Source organism: Mobula birostris, chromosome 22 (assembly GCF_030028105.1).
Source record: "Mobula birostris isolate sMobBir1 chromosome 22, sMobBir1.hap1, whole genome shotgun sequence".
In the NCBI taxonomy this organism is placed as follows: domain Eukaryota; kingdom Metazoa; phylum Chordata; class Chondrichthyes; order Myliobatiformes; family Myliobatidae; genus Mobula; species Mobula birostris.
In genome coordinates, this window is record NC_092391.1 from 16,117,057 (window position 1) to 16,134,900 (window position 17,844).

The following is a 17,844-nucleotide window of genomic DNA, read 5'->3' on the forward strand; positions in this document are numbered from 1 at the left end:
CAGTAGCATTGTGATTAGTGAAACACGTTACAGTGCCAGCAACCCGGTTTCTATTCCTTCCTCTGTCTGTAAGGAGTTTGTACATTCTTTCAATGATCAAGTGGGTTTCCTCCTGGTGCCTAGGATTCCTCCCACATTCCAAAGACTTACAGTACAGGGTCAGTTACATTGGTTCCAAGCGGCCACACAATAAAACTGCTCCATATATTATGATGGCAATATGAATGTGCAAGCATGTACATAATAAATAAAATAGCTTCAAATAGAACACCTTGATTAGTACAAGTTCATTGATAAAAGAAAACTATTTGGCCCACCGATGTTAGATAGCTGACTGAGGTTCATATTTTAGGTCAACTGATGGTGGCTTGAGGAACAACAATGAGACTGTAGTTGTTATGCTGTATTGCCCTAATACAGCAGTACTTTGTGGTACACTAGGTCACCAGCTTGCCAACTAATTCTCAGCATGGTTAGTACATTCGATCACCACAAAGATGTCATAAATCACAGACACATTGTGGGCAACCTGTTTGTACCATAAGAATGAAACATTTTTGAAAACATTGTAAATCAATATCGAAGAGCAAGTGCCCTCTGCATTAGAGTAGTCAGTATTTAACTACTCCCTTAAATTAAGCTGCTTGCAGTGGGAAACTGAGCAATCTAAACAGGTGATCACTGCAGTATTATTTACAGTGTAGTGAACTCTAATAAGATCAAATTGAGGAAAATTAGAACTGCTTCTTGGAACACAGGGGAATGGTTGTGAAAGAAGCTGGATTAGGAGACAGCACATCTGTACGTTTGCTGGTCATTTTGGGTGTAATGATAAAGTTGTAATTTCTATAATTTCATAAAATCAGAAACAGTCGCTTTCAACCCACCTCATCCAAGCCGATTGTGATGTCAATTCTATTGCCAGCATGAGACCAGTATTCCACTACACCTTTCCTGTCCAAGCACCTATCTAAATGCCATTGATGACAAAATTGCATTTGTCTATTTAGGAGAAGTCATGGATATTGAGGAAAGGGTGGGTAACCTAGCATGAGCCACAAGTGGTGGCTGTCCTTATGGGAATTAATGTCATTAAAAAGAAGCAATCAGAAATGTTTAATGGCACATGAAAGCAGATTGACTGGAAATCGAAATGGATTGACTGGCCTGTTAAATCCTGAGAAGAAGGAGAGCATTCATAAAAGGAATCACAATGATAATGAGGGGATGGCTATGAATATTAATTAAACATATCAACAGAGTCCATTAAAGATGTTGGGTGTAATTTTACAAATTTCTTACAATATTATAACAAGAAATGAACCATTAGAGGTAATTACAAATTCCAAAACAGAATACTGAAATTAAAAATGATGAAGTCACAGAATGGTTGCTAAATGGAAGGGGACCATTCAGCGTTTCCAGAGTGTACTGGTCTCCATTCAGCTGGGTGCCAACTGCCATAAAACAAGAAGAAGAAGAAGAAAAAAGCCATGTATGTTCTTCTCTTTCAGATACTCATCCAAAATGAATGTTATAATTAAATTACCTACTTGCATTCCATATTCTTAACTGCTCTCTTTTTTTAAAATCATCAGCACATTATTGCTTATTGCAACCATCATCTTAACTCAATGTCTCTTAAGTTCTGAACTTCACCTCAAGCTAAAAGGTTAATTTACACCTTTTACATCCATAAATTTATGGGGAAAAAGCAGGTAAGTGGAGATGAGTCTGTGGCCAGATCAGCCATGATCTTATTGAATGGTAGAGCAGGCTTGACGGGCCAGATGGCCAACTTCTGCTCCTACTTCTTATGTTTTTGTGTTCTCTGTATATCCTAACGACAGCCCCAGATTCTAAAAATCAGCTACGCGCATTGGGAAATTTAAAGCAACCAATCAACTTCATTTATTTTCAGTTTTTCATAAATTGTTTTGTTTTTGTATTTTCCTGTAAATGTATCTCAAGTTAGTATATGGTAACATATACATACTTTGATATATTTTTTTTACTTTGACTACTAACCTGCATGACTTGGTAATGTTGAATGTAACCAGAGCACCCAGAGGAATCCACATGGCCACAGGGAAGTGTTCAAACACAGAAAGCACTTGAGGTCAGGATTGAACCTAAATCTTTGGCACTGTGCTTCAGCAGCTCCACTAACCATACTGCTAGCCCTCCTTTCCTCAAAAGATAGTGGAAGCAGAACCCTTGAATATTTTTAAGGCAGTAGTAGGTTGAGAAGCAAGTCACTGAATGATTACCACTGGTAAACAAGAATGTGGAACTGAGATTGCAGTCAGATCAGTCATGGTGTGACAGGTTCGAGAGGCTACATAGCCTAGCCCTGTCCCTATTTAGACTATTTGTAGCCAGATCAAATGGTGCAAGTATCATTGTGGCAACATCCATGAAACAGCAATCAAAAAGATGAAAGTTGACGTTTCGACTCAACCAAAAATGTTGACGTGTTATTTGCCTCCACAGCTGCTGCTTGACCTGCAAAGTCCTTCCAGTGTTCATTTTTATCATTCTAGTTTCCAACATTTGTGATTTTTTTTTACCTCATCTCTGTCTTACACGACTGACCTCTGCAAGAAGAATCATTTTCTCTATATTGACTCTGTCATGTCCGCTCAGGATCTTGTATATTTCAGTCATGTCATCTGTCCCCCTTTTAAATTCCAGTGATGCCAGCCTTTTCTATCGAATCCTTTCTCATAAAAAAAATGTATTTGAACTACTTCCAACACAACAACATCTTTTCTTAAAATAAGAAAACTAATGCTATCACTTAATAGCCTAGTTGCAGTCTGACCAATACCTTCATACTGTAACTTCCCACAGTAACAAACAATAATATTTTAAATTGCCCGCTTTACTTGTATACTCAATAAACATTTGTAAAATTGTGCAAAGGCATACCCATTTTTTCTGTATTTCAAAGCTTTGCATTCTGTCACTATTTAGATTTTTTTTTACTGTCAAAATAACATTTTTTTGGCTACAGCAGTTGAAGACATCGAGTTCCACTCTTGTGGCTATTTTATTAGATATACTCCTGCACCTAATAAATTGGCCACAGTGTATGTTTTACAACTTGAAAACAAGGAAGTTAGTAGAAATCAAGTTTGTATCAAATATTCAATTAGTAGATGGGATGTTCCTTTTGTATACTTTTAAATATAAGTTTAAATCTTTTTTTTCTTAAAAACTGGTAAATGTTTAAAATAATTTGTGAGATAGTTCAAAGTTAAGAGTCTGTATCTGGTTGGATTTTGCTTTTAAAGAAGTTGCTGAAGAAGATGATCTTCAATGGTGTGAATGGCAGTTCTCATCCAGACTTCGTTTTCTTAAATTTCATTTGCACCTACCTTTTGGCAGGCAGGGTCATTAACTTAACTGTGAAATAGATACAGTCTGTTTTATGCTATGAGTTACTTATTTTGAAATGCTGAACATTATAAGTGTTGGTGTTTGGTGGGCTTCAGTCAATGCAAAGAATCTTAGTCACTCTCTGCACGAATTTATTAAATTTACACATAGAAAAATCCAGCTTGGATACAATTTCCCTGTGCATATTAGGATTTTAAATCACATAGAAGAAGAAAAGAGTTCGGAATCTAACCCTTGTACTGATGAGCTGGGAAAATATCCATTTAGCAAGAAACAGGGATTATAAGTAATCGACACTTCCTGCAATTGTAGTTTAGTTCACACAGCTACGTAGAACTTGCAAGAGTTACCTGGTGCTGGACTGGGATGGAGTAGGGAAATGGAGCATTAATAAATGATTTTCAGTTTTGCCTGATCATGTTTGGGTCTCTCTGACCTAATACGTTTTTCCAGCAGATTCCTATAAACACACACAAAAGAGACTTTTCACAAGTCTGATGGTTGAGCTCAGATTCAGGGTGAGAAGTCAGACACCAGCAAACTGCATCTTGATTTCTACTTGTTTCATTCCAAGAAAAGTAATTCATCTGCAGACAACAGAAATGAAATATATAAAGCCTAATTTGAATGAAGATGGTTATAGGTGAAGTTAACATGTTTGCAGAATGCTCTAGATAAGGGAAGGCTGATCTTTCTTATTAAAATGTGGTAGTTTAGTAATATCACATAGGCTCCAAGAGAGTCCATGGCCACCTCTACTGCCATGATGAGGTCACACTCAGGTTGGAGGACCAGTACCTCATTTTCTATCTGGCTAGTCTCTCATGATTTCAATCATTTCCGGCAATCTCTACCCCCATCACCCACCTCTCTTTTTCCATTCCCCATTCTGGCTCTCCTCTTACCCCTTCTCTTCTCATCCCTGTCTAGTGTCCTCTTTTTCCCATGGTCCACTCTGCTCTCCTTCTTCAGACGATTACCTTTTCCACCTTTCACCTTCCAGCGTCTCACTTCATCCCATCTGCTCCACCCAATTGACTTTAGCTATTATCTGCCATTTTGCACTCCATTTCCTTCCCCTCTCCACCTATTTATTCTGGCTTCTCCCTTCCTTTCGAGTCTTGGTGAAATGTCCCAGCCTGAAACATTGCTTATTTATTCCTCTCTTGTGTTTATGAAAATTTGGTTGTTAGTTGGTCTTAAGACACGATTTTTGTGTGAAAAATGTCTTTCTGGAACAAATTCAGTTGCACTGTCCAACATGTTTAGTGAATAAGCATCTTTTACTGAATATATTTCCCACATTAGTTAACATTTGCAGAGTAAGTAAACTGTTCATTTGAAATTGCTGCTTTGACAAGTTAAACTGCTGTTTGAAATTTTTCGGTGTTGCAATAGATATACAATGATACAAGACTCTCTCAGTGAACTTGATTATTTTTAAATGATTGGAAAGCAAACTTCTCTCCACCAGACGATATGTCAGCTATTTCTCAAAAAGAGTACGTTGCAAATATGGTAATGTAATCTGTGTGGCATATATGATGGTTGTTTTATTTAGTTTCTTTAATTCCAGCACTGGCAGACTAGAATTCATTGTTCATTTCTAATTACCCTTGAAATGACTGCACCACTTTCTTGAACTGAATGAAGACATTCCCACTCAGTTGCTTGGTTGATAGTTCCACGACCCAGACCTATGACAACAGAGAAAGGATTACGCCTTTCCTAGTCAGTATCATATGTAACGTAGTGGAACTGTAGAGACTTTCCATGTGGTTGCTAACTTGTCATTTATTTACTTTATTTATTTATTTATTGAGATACTGCGCGGAATAGGCCCTTCCGGCCAGTTGAGCCATGTCGCCCAGCAATCCTGATTTAACCCTAGCCTAATCACGATATAATTTACAATGACCAAATAACCTACCAAATGGTACATCTTTGGACTGTGGGAGGAAACCAGAGAACCCAGAGGAAACCCATGCAGTCACGGGGAGAGCATAGAAGCTCCTTATAGGCAGTGGCGGGAATTGAATTTCAGTCTCTGGTACGGTAAAGTGTTGTGCTAACCACCATGCTCCCATGCCATTCTAGGTGATGGGGCATGTGGGAAGTATGGGCCATTACAAAATATATTTTGGAATGGGAATGATTATTATTGTCGAATGTACCGCAATACAGTGAAAAGCTTCACTTGCAATCTGTTCATGCAGGTTAAATATCATTACACAGTGCATTGAGGTAGAACAAGATAAAATATTAACAGAATTCAGAAAAAAGTTTAACAGCTACAAAGAAAGTGCAGTGCAGGTAAACAATAAGATGCAAGATTATAACAAGAGATATTGTGAGATCAGGTAATTCTATCTTATTTTACTAGGGAATCATTCAATAATCTTATAACAGTGGGATTGCCCAATGGAGAAGGGAAGAAGAGAAAATGTCTGGGGTGGGTGCAGTATTTGATTACGCTGGCTGCTTTATCAAGGCCAGAAGTATAGAAAGAGTCCATGGGGAGGAGGCTGGTTTCCACGTTGTGCTGTGCAGTGACCACAACTCTTTGCAGTTTCTTGCGACATGTGCAAAGTTCAAAGTAAAATTTATTATCAGAGTATATACATGTGATCACATACAGACCTGAGATTTTTTTCTGCAGGCATACTTGGCAATCTATAGAACAGTAACTGTAAACAGGATCTGTAAACTGTAAACAAAATGTGCAAATACAGATAGTAAATAAATAGCAATAAATAACAAGCATGAAATAACAAGATAAAAGAGTCCTTCAATAAGAGTGTCATCTTTTGTTCAAGAGCCTGATGGTTGAGGGGTAGTAACTGTTCTTGAACCTGGTGGTGCAGATCCTGAGGTACTTGTACCTTCTACCTGATGGCAGCAGCGACAAAAGAACATGGCCTGGGTGGTGAGGATCTCTGATGATGGATGCTGCATTTCTACAGCAACATTTCATGTAGATGTGCTGAATGGTTGGGAGGGTTTTCCCCGTGATGTACTGGGCCGAATCCACTACCTTTTGTTGGATTTTCCACTCAAAGGCGTTGGTGTTCCCATAGCGGGCCGTAATGTAGCCAGTCACCACATTTTCCACCACACATTTATAGAAGTTCGCCAAGGTTTTTGATGACATGCTGAATCTCCGCAGTCTCCTGAGGAAGTAGAGGTGCTGCCGTGCTTTCTTCACAATTATATTTATATGATGGGTCCAGGACAGATCCTCTGAGATAGTGACACCCAGGAATTTATAGTTACTTTCCCTCTCCTGAATTCCACTATCACTTCCTTGGCCTTATTAGCATTGTGAGAGAGGTTGTTGTTATTACACCGCTCAGTCAAATTTTTAATCTTGTATGCTGATTCATCACCACCTTTGATACAGCCCACAACAGTGGTGTTGTCACAAACTTGTATATGGTGTTGGAGATGTGCTTAGCCACACAGTCCTAGATGTAGAGTAGAGCAGCGTCTAAGCACACATCCCTGTGGTTGCCATAACAAGCTGTTTTGCATGAGATACAGTATTTTCTATGGTACATCAGTGACAATTGGTAAGGGTCAACAGGGACATGCCAAATTTATATAGCCTGCTGAAGAAGTAAAGGCATTGGTGAGCTTTCTTGGCTATGGCATTACATGGTTGGATTAAGTCAGGCTATTGTGATGTTCGCTCCTAGGAACTTGAAGCTCTCAGCCCTCTCAATCTCAACACTTTTGATGTAGACAGGGGCATATGCACTCCCCACCCCCACCACCACCACCGCTCCTTCCTGAAGTCAACGGCCAACTCTTCTGTTTAGATGACATTGAAGGAGAAGATTGTTGTCACGACACCATGTTACTAACCTCTCTATTTCCATACATCCTGTACTTGACTCATTCTTATTTGAGATACGGTGCAGTACAGTGGTGTCATCCACAAACTTATAGATGGGGTTGGTGCAGAATCTGGCTATACAGTAATGAGTGCAGAGGGCTAAGGACACAACCTTGTGGAGCACCAGTGTTTAGAATAATCATAATGGAGATTTTGCTACCTACCCTTACTGGTTGTGGCCTGTTCTTCAGGAAGTTGAGGATCCACACCTTTCTGCAATCACAGTACACTAGTGATGTAGGAAAAGGAATCTCTAGTGTGGGATGTAGGGAGCCAATCACGCATGTTCCTTTGTGCTAGGCGTTATGTGTATAATGTCTAATCTGGTTTTCAGATTACTTGAGACAAGTGAGAGACTAGATGGTGCAGTCTGTAAGAGTCTGGTGTTCAGATCTATGGATCAGGATTCAAACTCAGCTGAGATAAGTAGAATAGCTGTCGGTTTTGCCCTTGTAAATTAAAATGGGATTAATCAATCCCATTCCCCACAAGAGTAATCCTAAAATCCAAAGACCATAACTTTGCCATTAATTAGTATTATATTGGGAATGTCAGATTGGTATTTCTGCAGTATTATTTCCAGCTAAATAGTAATTAAGAATAGAATATTCACATCAGCAAGCTACAGGATTCTCAGTTTACATACAGCATTGATGATTTAAGGTATGTGGTACTCTTCAGCCCTCATCTCTAAGGAGCAGTCACAATCTCACCATTATTTCCTAAGTGTATTAGTCAGGCTCCTCTTGAGTGAAATGAACAAGTCCTGGTATTGTATGAAAGCAGGTGAGAGTGGACGCAATTGGAAATTAGATTGAACATGACTGGTCTTGTTCCAAATAAGGCTAAACAGCTGTTAGTCCAAACTTCTATCTGAAATCATGTTGGATTGGAATCTATAGATAAATTGATAGATTTCAAACCTACCATGCTGCATGTTTTATTCAATTGTTCTAGATTTATTACTACTTATTTCACATAAATGATTTTCCAAGCAAATGAAGTACTTCATAATTTCATTCAGAAATTATCTTATTTATATTTAGTGGTCTACAGTCTCTTATTTTTGCCTCTTATTTTACAGCTGGACATATGGTCCAAGTCAAATTATCAAGTCTTTCAGAAGGTGAGTATCCTATTATTCTTTTTAAGATATTCAGTTCAATGTTGCCCATATTTATATGAATGCCAGCTTCAAGCAGACTTTTGAAATGAGACGAGTGGCCAATTGTTCCACTGAGATGGAGTGAGAGAGATTTAATTCAAGTAATTTTTGCCATCTTGCTTTCAATTGAAAAGAGAATAACATTTTAATCATCTGCTTAGTGAACAAAAAAAAAGATCGTAATTCCTCTAATCCTGTGATTGAGCCCATTTTATCAATAGATAATGAATTTCCAATGTATTTTTGGTTAAATGGCCTAAATCTGCTGAGCTGAAGCAACTGAGTACAGTACTTAATGTATTGTGTCATGGTTGCTAGTTAAGAATAACTTACGAATATAATTGTAAAATTATCTGATGTTTACATGCAGTTATTAATGTTCTTAGTAAATAGAGTGCTGTTTGTTCTTGGCCATACTGTATTAAATCATTACTTTCTCAAGAGAAACACAAACACATGTATCCATCACTGAAATGAGGTACATAAATGTCAAAGGAGAAATGATTTAGTTTTACAAAACCTCTCAAACATGGAAACACACAAGCCATTATTTTGTGGTCAACTTAACTGAATGTCACTCAGTGCACATTATACTTTCACTTGGCCAGATACCTATTGGAGACAGTTGTTGTGGTTAGAAGTGCATTTAATTGTGGCTCAGTACTAAGTAAACACAACAGGCAATTATTTAAGTTTGGAAAGTAATGGGACATCTTCAGATGGTTTCTTCAAGACTCCTGCTCTAATTCACCAGACAAGGACCTTATGAAATAAGTAACAAAATGTCAGTGCTGAATGGTTTAGCAGTAATTATGCCATTAAAATCTGATGCACCAAAATGGACTAGCCTTAATCATTAAAATTATCAGCAAAAGTATCTCATTTTCATGAATAGAATAAAACTAGGTCTGGCTTACTACTGATTGAGTAAAGGCTGTCGTGGGTTGTGTGTTGGCCTCAGCTGATGTTTTTTGAGACCCTGTGCCTTTGCCCAGCCCCAAAATATACTGACACCCTCTGACATGATATGATATTCAAGGACTTGCATATTTTAAGTCAGACAATGGCCATTGCTTTAACCCTGATAGATAAAAATTAGGAGTTTCTTTTGAAAGGCTGTAACAAAAAAATCCAAGAGCACTAAATTGGTGACATACTGTACCCTGTCAAAGTGTGTGCATCTAATTCAAGTATGTTATAATATAATTCACTTATCTTGAATTTTAAAAGAGTATCATAATAATTGCTGTGACTAATTAAAAAGATTTATTTTGAGAAAATGTGTTAGAAATTGTTATTTCCCCAGGTCAGTGAGTTAGTGACTGGGGAGTTCAATTTTAAACAGGTTAAAAGAACAAAGGAATAAAAACTTATGACTTTTTCTTTCTACTGAATGGAAGCATAATCTACATTGGCCTTTCAGAAAATGAACACATCGTTTACATTTTTTAAGAAGGGAATGGAACCAAATGGTAACTGTTACAGAGAACCAAAACTAACACATTTTTGTGGTGAAAAAAATCTGATTCTGCTAGTAAGTAGATAACAAGTTGTAACAAAGGCTTAACCATGTAGCAAAAAATGTGTTTGTTGTAAAGTGTACAAATTTTAGTAAACTCTGCCTAGTTTAGCACGGGCATCTGGGTGGTTCACCATTGTAATGGATCATTTCTCATAATTTTTCCTTCAGTAAGACTTGCTCTTTTCCAAAAGGTTGTTAAGTTAGGCTACAAGCATTTCTTTAACCCTGACAGTTAAAAATGAGGAGTTTCCTTTGAAAAGCTGTAATGTAAAATCCAGATATCATGGGCAATAAATTGGGCTGATCGATTTTTAGCAGGTCTGATGTATGGTTGCCCAGAAAAAATTATCACTTTATATTTAAAGGCAATAAATTCTCGCTTATTGTACTTATGCTGTGAGCATTTGCTTTTTACCAATCCTGAAATTTTTGGGAAGATTGCAGTTGGTCAATAGGTCAGAATTAGTCAATAAGAAGTGTGTAAGAGCTGTAAGAGTGTTAAAACATTGCAACCCTGCAACAATCAGAGAACGGCATTATCCCTTAAAGGCAAGCAGTGGCTTAAAATGTTGGAGCATGGTACTAAACGTAGTAATTTTTAATTCACTAATTAAGGTGCATTCCAGTTTCTAGGCAAATTGAATTAGTAACTTGCAAATACATGTTGTTACAGATGTGTGGGAGAGAAAGGAACATTATCCATTAAATTCTTCATGTAATGAGAGCTATAAACTTGAACTTTCAAGAAAACAAACCGCGAACAGATTGATGTTGATGAAGGCATTACAATTACACATTACAGTTCTTCTCTCTGCCTGAGCATAAGCATCATTTTTTGCTCTTGCAATTGATGCTCAGTGAAAATGATTGCTATTCTTGGTCCTTTTGAAGTAGCTTTGCTCTATTTTAAGAATGTGCAGTCTTTTTTTGTTGCATGTTCTGATTTAAGTGTCCATTGCTTTTATCTCTTGTGCAGAGTCTCATTAATTGCAAGTTACTGACAGGCAACATGTGCACACAAATCTGTTCAGTTTCCTCATTTGATATCCTTTCATGAGGCTTGACATATTTGTAAGGCAGGGTCAGTGAAGTATTTGCAAAGAATTCCCAAAATGAAAGAACTCACGGAAATCAAGCATCCTTGGTAGCAAAAGCCATGCAAGGACCAATTCTGACTTTTCCGGCTGGGAGTATTGACTTTAAAAATTTAACAGAAAGTGGGCAAATTTCAGGATATTTCAAAAAATGTTGGCCCCATTATTTTTGGATACTGAAACACCATGGCTGCTAAAGATACTCAGCAGTTCAGTCAGAATCTTTGGAGGGTTATGTTTCCCTTTAATCAGACCTGATACTTTAATTCTGTTTCTCTCTCCATAGGTTCTGCCCAACTTGCTGAGTATTCTCAGCATTTTGTGTCGTGGGTCTTGAAACTGAGTTAGGATCCATCTTATGATTGGGCGATTGCTTGGTGGGAGAGCTGTACTCCATCTGCAGGGCTGATTCTGAACCCTTTTGCAAGTCCCTTTAATTCTAGGCCTCACTCTTACTCTCGCCCTGGTCTATCTGTAGCCTCCTCCACTGTATAGTGAGGCCCAAAGTAAACTAGAGAAACAATATCTTTCTTCTAGGCATTTTGCAATCTTTTGGAATGAATGAATTTTCCAACTGCTGTCTTGCAATTTCCCACGTTTCATGTCTGTCCCATTTTCACCGCTGTTTCTATATAGTGCCTTGCTAACTGTACTCATGCTCCTAATCAGTCTCCATTCTGTTTTTCATGTTGTACCTCATTCTTCCCTTACCCCCCCCCCCACCAGCTCAGCTTTCAAAAGCGATGTCCCTCCACTCTACCACTAATTCTGAGAAAAGAACTTTGACCCAAACGTTGACTGGTTTTTTTTTGCAGATTTTGTTTGGCTGGCTGAGCCCTTCGAGAATTTCCAATATTTCGTTTTAGAATCCATCCTGTATTGAAAAAATGACCGCACTCATGCCTGGTGTAAGAGTGAAACTGTCAAGAGTTCAGTGGAGGTTTATTTTCTTAAGTTTGGAACTCTGATATATTGGCATTTATTCCATGTTTTCTGTCTGTTTGATCATGATCCTGGTAGAATCAGAATCAGATTTGTTATCACTGACAATTGTCGTGAAATGGCATATAAAGACTCAAAGCAAGAAATTGAAAGATTCCTCTGAAACAGCAATCCTATGATCACAAAACTGAACTCAATCCTGCTACAACATGAAGTGAGAACTGGAAGAAGAAATTTCAGAGCACTGATACCTTGAACTCTTCAAAGGATTCATTACTACATAAGCAAATTTAGTTACATTTAGTCCTGTGGCTATCTCTCAGTTACAAAGTGGTGGAAGGAAACATGCTGTTAGTTAATGTTTAAGTAAAATTACTTTTTTGGATTATGGTTCAGATAATAATGAAAAAATGATAATTGCAGGAAACATTTTCATCATCATCTTTCACCATGGTACTTACATTAAAGAACTGCAAATACATAAAGAACAGCCACTAATTCCACAGTATGTATTTTTTGAAATGTTGCATGAAGATTGCTTGCAAGCCATCAATCGCATTATCTCATCTACACCACTCTCATGAATTATAAAGTGATCCGATCTGAAAATTGCCCAAGAACCATTTATTCATAATCTTGATGGAAAACATAATTGACTAAATTTCATCTCCAGACAGTTTCCATTGACAGGCCACAGAGAAGGCTTTTGTTTTTATATAAAATAGATTTTTTGTTTACTTGCATTTTACTATGTTGAATGGGATGTACAGTATCTCATTATTTAACATAGAAATAACTGACTGAGCAATGTTTTATCTGTCTATTCCTTCATTTTTCTCCAAACAAAAAGCTATCTTTAAAATTATGTACTGATTTGATAGCATGTTTACTACTGAAGAAGCAGTAATGTAAACAAATACAAAATCTCTTTCTGAACATTTTAGATAAAATTAATTTGAATCTATGCAATTCATTCTGGTCATGGAAATCTACAGGGCGGTAGGAGGGAATTTTCCTAACATTGCCACTTCTTTGACAGATCAAACTAGAGGTAGTCCCACTCTTCTCCAGTCATACTGCATCGATGTGATCCGGAGATGGATTTTATCAGTGATGTTTAGTCCATGGCGATGGTTGGAGCCCATCTGTCCAGTTGAGCTCAGATGCTTCCCTACTTTACTTCCTTACCACTGAGCAGTCAAAAGCCAGGAAAATACTGTTCACAGGACTGAATGAAAAATAGAAAGGACAAGATTGGAAAATTACAGCAATGAACTGATAAAAAAAACCTGAATGAAAACCAGATGTTAGGCTGAAAATACTTAATTGGATTTATTTTCTGTAAATGAAGTGTTAATTTCTATAAATATAGAAGAGTTTTTAAAGCAATTTTGGAACTGTAATTCTGTCTGTAAAACCAATAAAAATCAGAAATTCGGCAACGAGGTAAAGTATTCATTTTCCTAGCTCTTTCTTGGATACACTTATATACATTTCAGTTTAGACCAAAATAACTGATTTTTCCAATGAATCAGTTGAACATTGTAGACAGTTCTCTCAAAGGTCATGTTTTCCAGCTTTCTTTTATTCTCATTTCTCTCTCAGGTGACGGATCATGCCACTACAGCATTGCTGCATTATCAGCTGCCTCAAATGCCGGACGTAGTGGTCAGGTCCTTCATGGTAAGTGATGCACAATCAGAAACTCAGCTGGATTTCTCTAACCCTCCATGTATGCGTCTGGCCTCCAATTATGTGATATTTAAATTTCATGCATTTAATGGGTCTTAAAGTGGGCCTCAGTACTTCCCATATTTAAATACTTAACCCCAAAACAGAAGGGTTCTCAAATGAGTTTCAAATCAGTTTTTTTTATGTTGCTAGATAATCCTACTGAGTTCTGTGGGAGTAAAAGAGAAATTAACTCCATAAGACTTCTCTGTCCAATACTGTACTGCCATTTCCATGACATTATAAAATGCCCTATACAGATAATCTGCTGTCATGTATCCTTCCTCTCCAAGATTGCACAGACTCACTTTCAAGGACTCAACAACTCATGTTCTTAGTATTACTTAACTGCTTTCAAAAAAAATTATCTATCTATCTATTTGTATTTGCGCAGAGCATGATCTTTTTTTACATTAATTGCTTGTCAGTCTTCGTGTTAGTTTTTCTATTGTACTTCTTTGTTCTATTGTGAATACCTGCAACAAATGAATCTTGAAAGTATATGGTGACAAATACGTACTTTGATAATAAATTTACTTTGAACTTTGAATGATGCTGAAATAAACTAGTTGTAAGAACTTTTTGTGGAAACTGTAAATAAGAGTAGGCATCATGGTAGCACAACAGCTCAGGGTGTTGGAGTTTGGAATTCAATTCTAGCGTCCCCTATAAATAGTTTCCCCCATGTGCACATGGGGTTCCTCTGGGTGATTTGCTTTTCCTTCCACAGTGCAAAGATGTACCAGTCAGTAATTTAATTGGCCATTGTGTTACAAGAATCACCCTTTGTAATAATGGTCAGAGAGGAACAGAGAGAATCTGTAATTACCGATAAAGTACCTTTATTGAGTCAAGAACATGTGAACTTGCACAACAGAATATCTGTGTGCACACTTCTAAGTTTTCCTGGCCTTCCATAAACAGTCAAAGAATAGAAAAGAAACAAGTTAAAAAAGAGTTTCTGCTGCTGGCCATGTATTCCTCATAGTCTCATTTCGAATCTCCACGTCCGTGAGGCATCTCACTTCCACAAAGGCGAGTCATCGCTGTCTTGTATGTGAAAACCTCTGCTTTTATACTCATTTCTTATCAATTCAAATATTGCATTCTAGTGTCATTGGCTATTGGTCGTGTATCTCACTTTTAACACCTTTTTATTGGCTCTACTCCAGGCCAGCATCCATTTATCGCCCTCCTCTCAGCAAGTGACAATCGGTATCTTATGGCCCTTTGTTCTCAATCAGCAACCAGCTTGAGTCATGCAGGGCAAATGCAGACCCCAACAGTCACAAACCAGCCAAAGAACACCTCACAAATAACTTCTTATTTGTAAATGATCTCTTGTTCAGCAGATTACCTGAAGCATAATTGGCTCCACTCTAAAACACTGATCAAGCCAAGCAACTTGATCTCACAAATGGAGAACAGAGAGTCTATTCATAAAATGGCAGCCTCCATCTTCTTCCTTACGGCAAGAACAAAGACAATTGGTTTGTTTGCTTCCACTGTCCTTAACTCATTCAAATTCACTGATTTGTAGGCTGTAGTTCTTTCTGGCTAACAATTGTACATTGTCCTGTGCTTAAGCTAGGGTTAAATAAGTGGGTTCCTGGGAGGTGTGCATCATTAGGCCAGAAGGGCCTATGCCGTTCTGTATCTCCAAATAAATAAATAATGTTTTTATAACCTAAAACTCAAAGCTTTAGTTTACTAGCTCACTTAGAATGTTTTCCTTTAATCTTCATAGCAAGTGTTTGATGTTCAACATCCAAGTGAGTAGTTTTTGGAAGAAAATACATTTTATGATATGATCTCAGCCATTAGTTCTATATTATTGACATTTCTTCCAACTGTTGATACTTCCTTGATTATCTGAGGTACTGATATATATTGATTTGATTTGGTATTGTGGAGGATGGGTTGATTGTTGCAGATACAAAGTAACTTAAAGAAATGAAGTACAAGGTAATTACTCAAGACTGAAAAAATCTGAAAGGTTCTGCCTTAACCATAGACCCTTTCTTTTTCTGAACTTATAAAGGATGCGGTTAATCTAAAAATCATTTTTTGTGTGTGTTAAATTGATATCTCATTATAAATGTAAGAACTGCTGTACTAGTTTATGTACTGGAGGTCTCTCGCTAGTGTAGTCACATCCTGCCTGCAGCCAAATGAACTAACAAAGAGCTCTTAAATCATCTGAAGGTCCTCTTGCTGAGCTACATTGTAATTTAAACCTGCTCTATCAGTCTGCATATTCCTCTTGTAACTACATATATCTCCTAAGTTCCAGGATAGAGACCAACTAGTTTTAAAATATGATCACCCCCTTCCCTGTCAGTCCTGAAGAAGGGTTTCAGCCCAAAACAACGACTATTTACTCTTTTCCATAGATGCTGCCTGATCTGCTGAGTTCCTCCAGAATTTTGTGTGTGTTGTTTTAAAATAGGTTCCTCTCTTTATTCCACTGAATGTCTCTGATTCTGCTTACAACATGATGGAGCCACAAAAAAACATGACTTTAATTTGGGGATGGGGCCAAAGAAACATGAAAATATCATTTCTGATGTATCAAAGCTAAAACCTTTCCTATTAATTCAATGGTGAGCTTCAAAAAGATAAAAATATGTTTATGTGTGTGTGTGTCTGAGTCTAATGAGAAAGGGAAGGTGATGGTACTAAAGAAATAGTAAAAATGTATTCCCGTTCTCTACTTTGTTGGTTCTATGTTACAGTAACAGTGACAGGGTTAATGTTGGCATTAAATTTGAGTTATTTTATAAGAAAATGCAATCTATTTTATGCTATTTTCATTTCGGTGGCTCCAGATTTAATAATAATCTCATCTGCAAGATTAAAACATAGTAGTTTCAGGTCTTTGGAGGATGCTCTCTTTTACCAATAAGGTCCTTAAGGGCTTTAGTGATACTTACCTTTTCACTAGCATCATGGTTCAGAAGGATATATAAGTTATTAATGAGTTTTTCAGCTGAGTCCCACAGATAAAACAATTAATTAAAGATAGCTTTGTAAGTAATAAACAGCCCTGATGTTTGAACCTGAATAGGATTTGTATTTTTCAGCTGTGCAGGCTCTGTCATATTGGGTCCTTGTGGAAATGAAATATTAAATGATGCCATATTTTTTCCACTTTTCACCAATATCAACATAGTTCACAGATATTGTATGTCAGAGTTTTAGTAATGTATATGGATCTGTTAAGACAATACCCACTAACACTGACCCTATTAAAATAAATGTGGTATTGTGTTTGACTTACTTTCCATAATTAGGGATGTATTATTTATCACTGTGGACCACGAAAATGAACGCAAAGTCAGAACAGTGTCTCTGGGACTATTGTAGACCTCATCTCATCTCATCATAAGATGTTCCTTCCAACTTCACTGTGCCCCTCCTCACACTCTTGTCTCTTATCTAAGTTTCATGGGCAGGGCTACCCAAAATGGCCCATATTGCTCTCTTCTCTAGTCCCATTGAACTCGTACCTTCAAACCTGACTCCCATCGTGTGACCCCTTGTCCTTTCTTCTCCCACATCCAGGATACTTCTCATGCTCGCCACTATTTCAATAAGTTCCTACTCCCCTATCTCAACTAGCTCATCTACACCAAACATGTTGCGTCTCTATGCAGCTTCATTTTCCCATCAGAGCCCTCTGTTTCTTTCTTGAACAAAGACTCAAATAGTTCTCCTCACTAATTCTCTCATCTGTTTGATAGAATTTGTTTGTGGCCTCAAGATTCCAATCACTTCTGCAAGTCAAAGGGGTAACCAGGAGCACTTGCATGGGCCTTTTTGTTAGTTGCATGAATAGTCCTTGCTCCAAGACTATTTTGGCACCCCACCCCTTTCCCTCAACCACCTCAGCTACTTTCCTACTGCATCGACAACTTCATTGATGCCATTTTCTGCACACCTGTGGAATTCATTAATTTGATCACCTCCCACCAGCTTCCACCCTGCCCTCCCTCACATTTGCTGGGCTATTTCTGACACCTCTCTTTTCTAGCTCTCTCTGTCTCCATCTCAGGAGACAGACAATGACACCTTCCATAAACCCACTGACTCC

General features: G+C 37.6%; 1 protein-coding gene across 2 annotated transcripts in view; it reads left to right on the forward strand.

The window, feature by feature from the left end:
• med27 (mediator complex subunit 27) overlaps positions 1–17,844 on the forward strand; it is a 279,537-nt gene that overhangs the window by 252,263 nt on the left and 9,430 nt on the right. Inside the window, exons 6-7 of one of the 2 annotated variants that reach the window (XM_072240110.1) lie at positions 8,382–8,423; positions 13,626–13,703. In XM_072240110.1, coding sequence (XP_072096211.1) covers positions 8,382–8,423; positions 13,626–13,703 — 120 coding nt within the window. Of the gene's footprint in view, positions 1–8,381; positions 8,424–13,059; positions 13,583–13,625; positions 13,704–17,844 lie in introns of those variants that run through there. The other variant, XM_072240112.1, reaches the window with a different exon arrangement.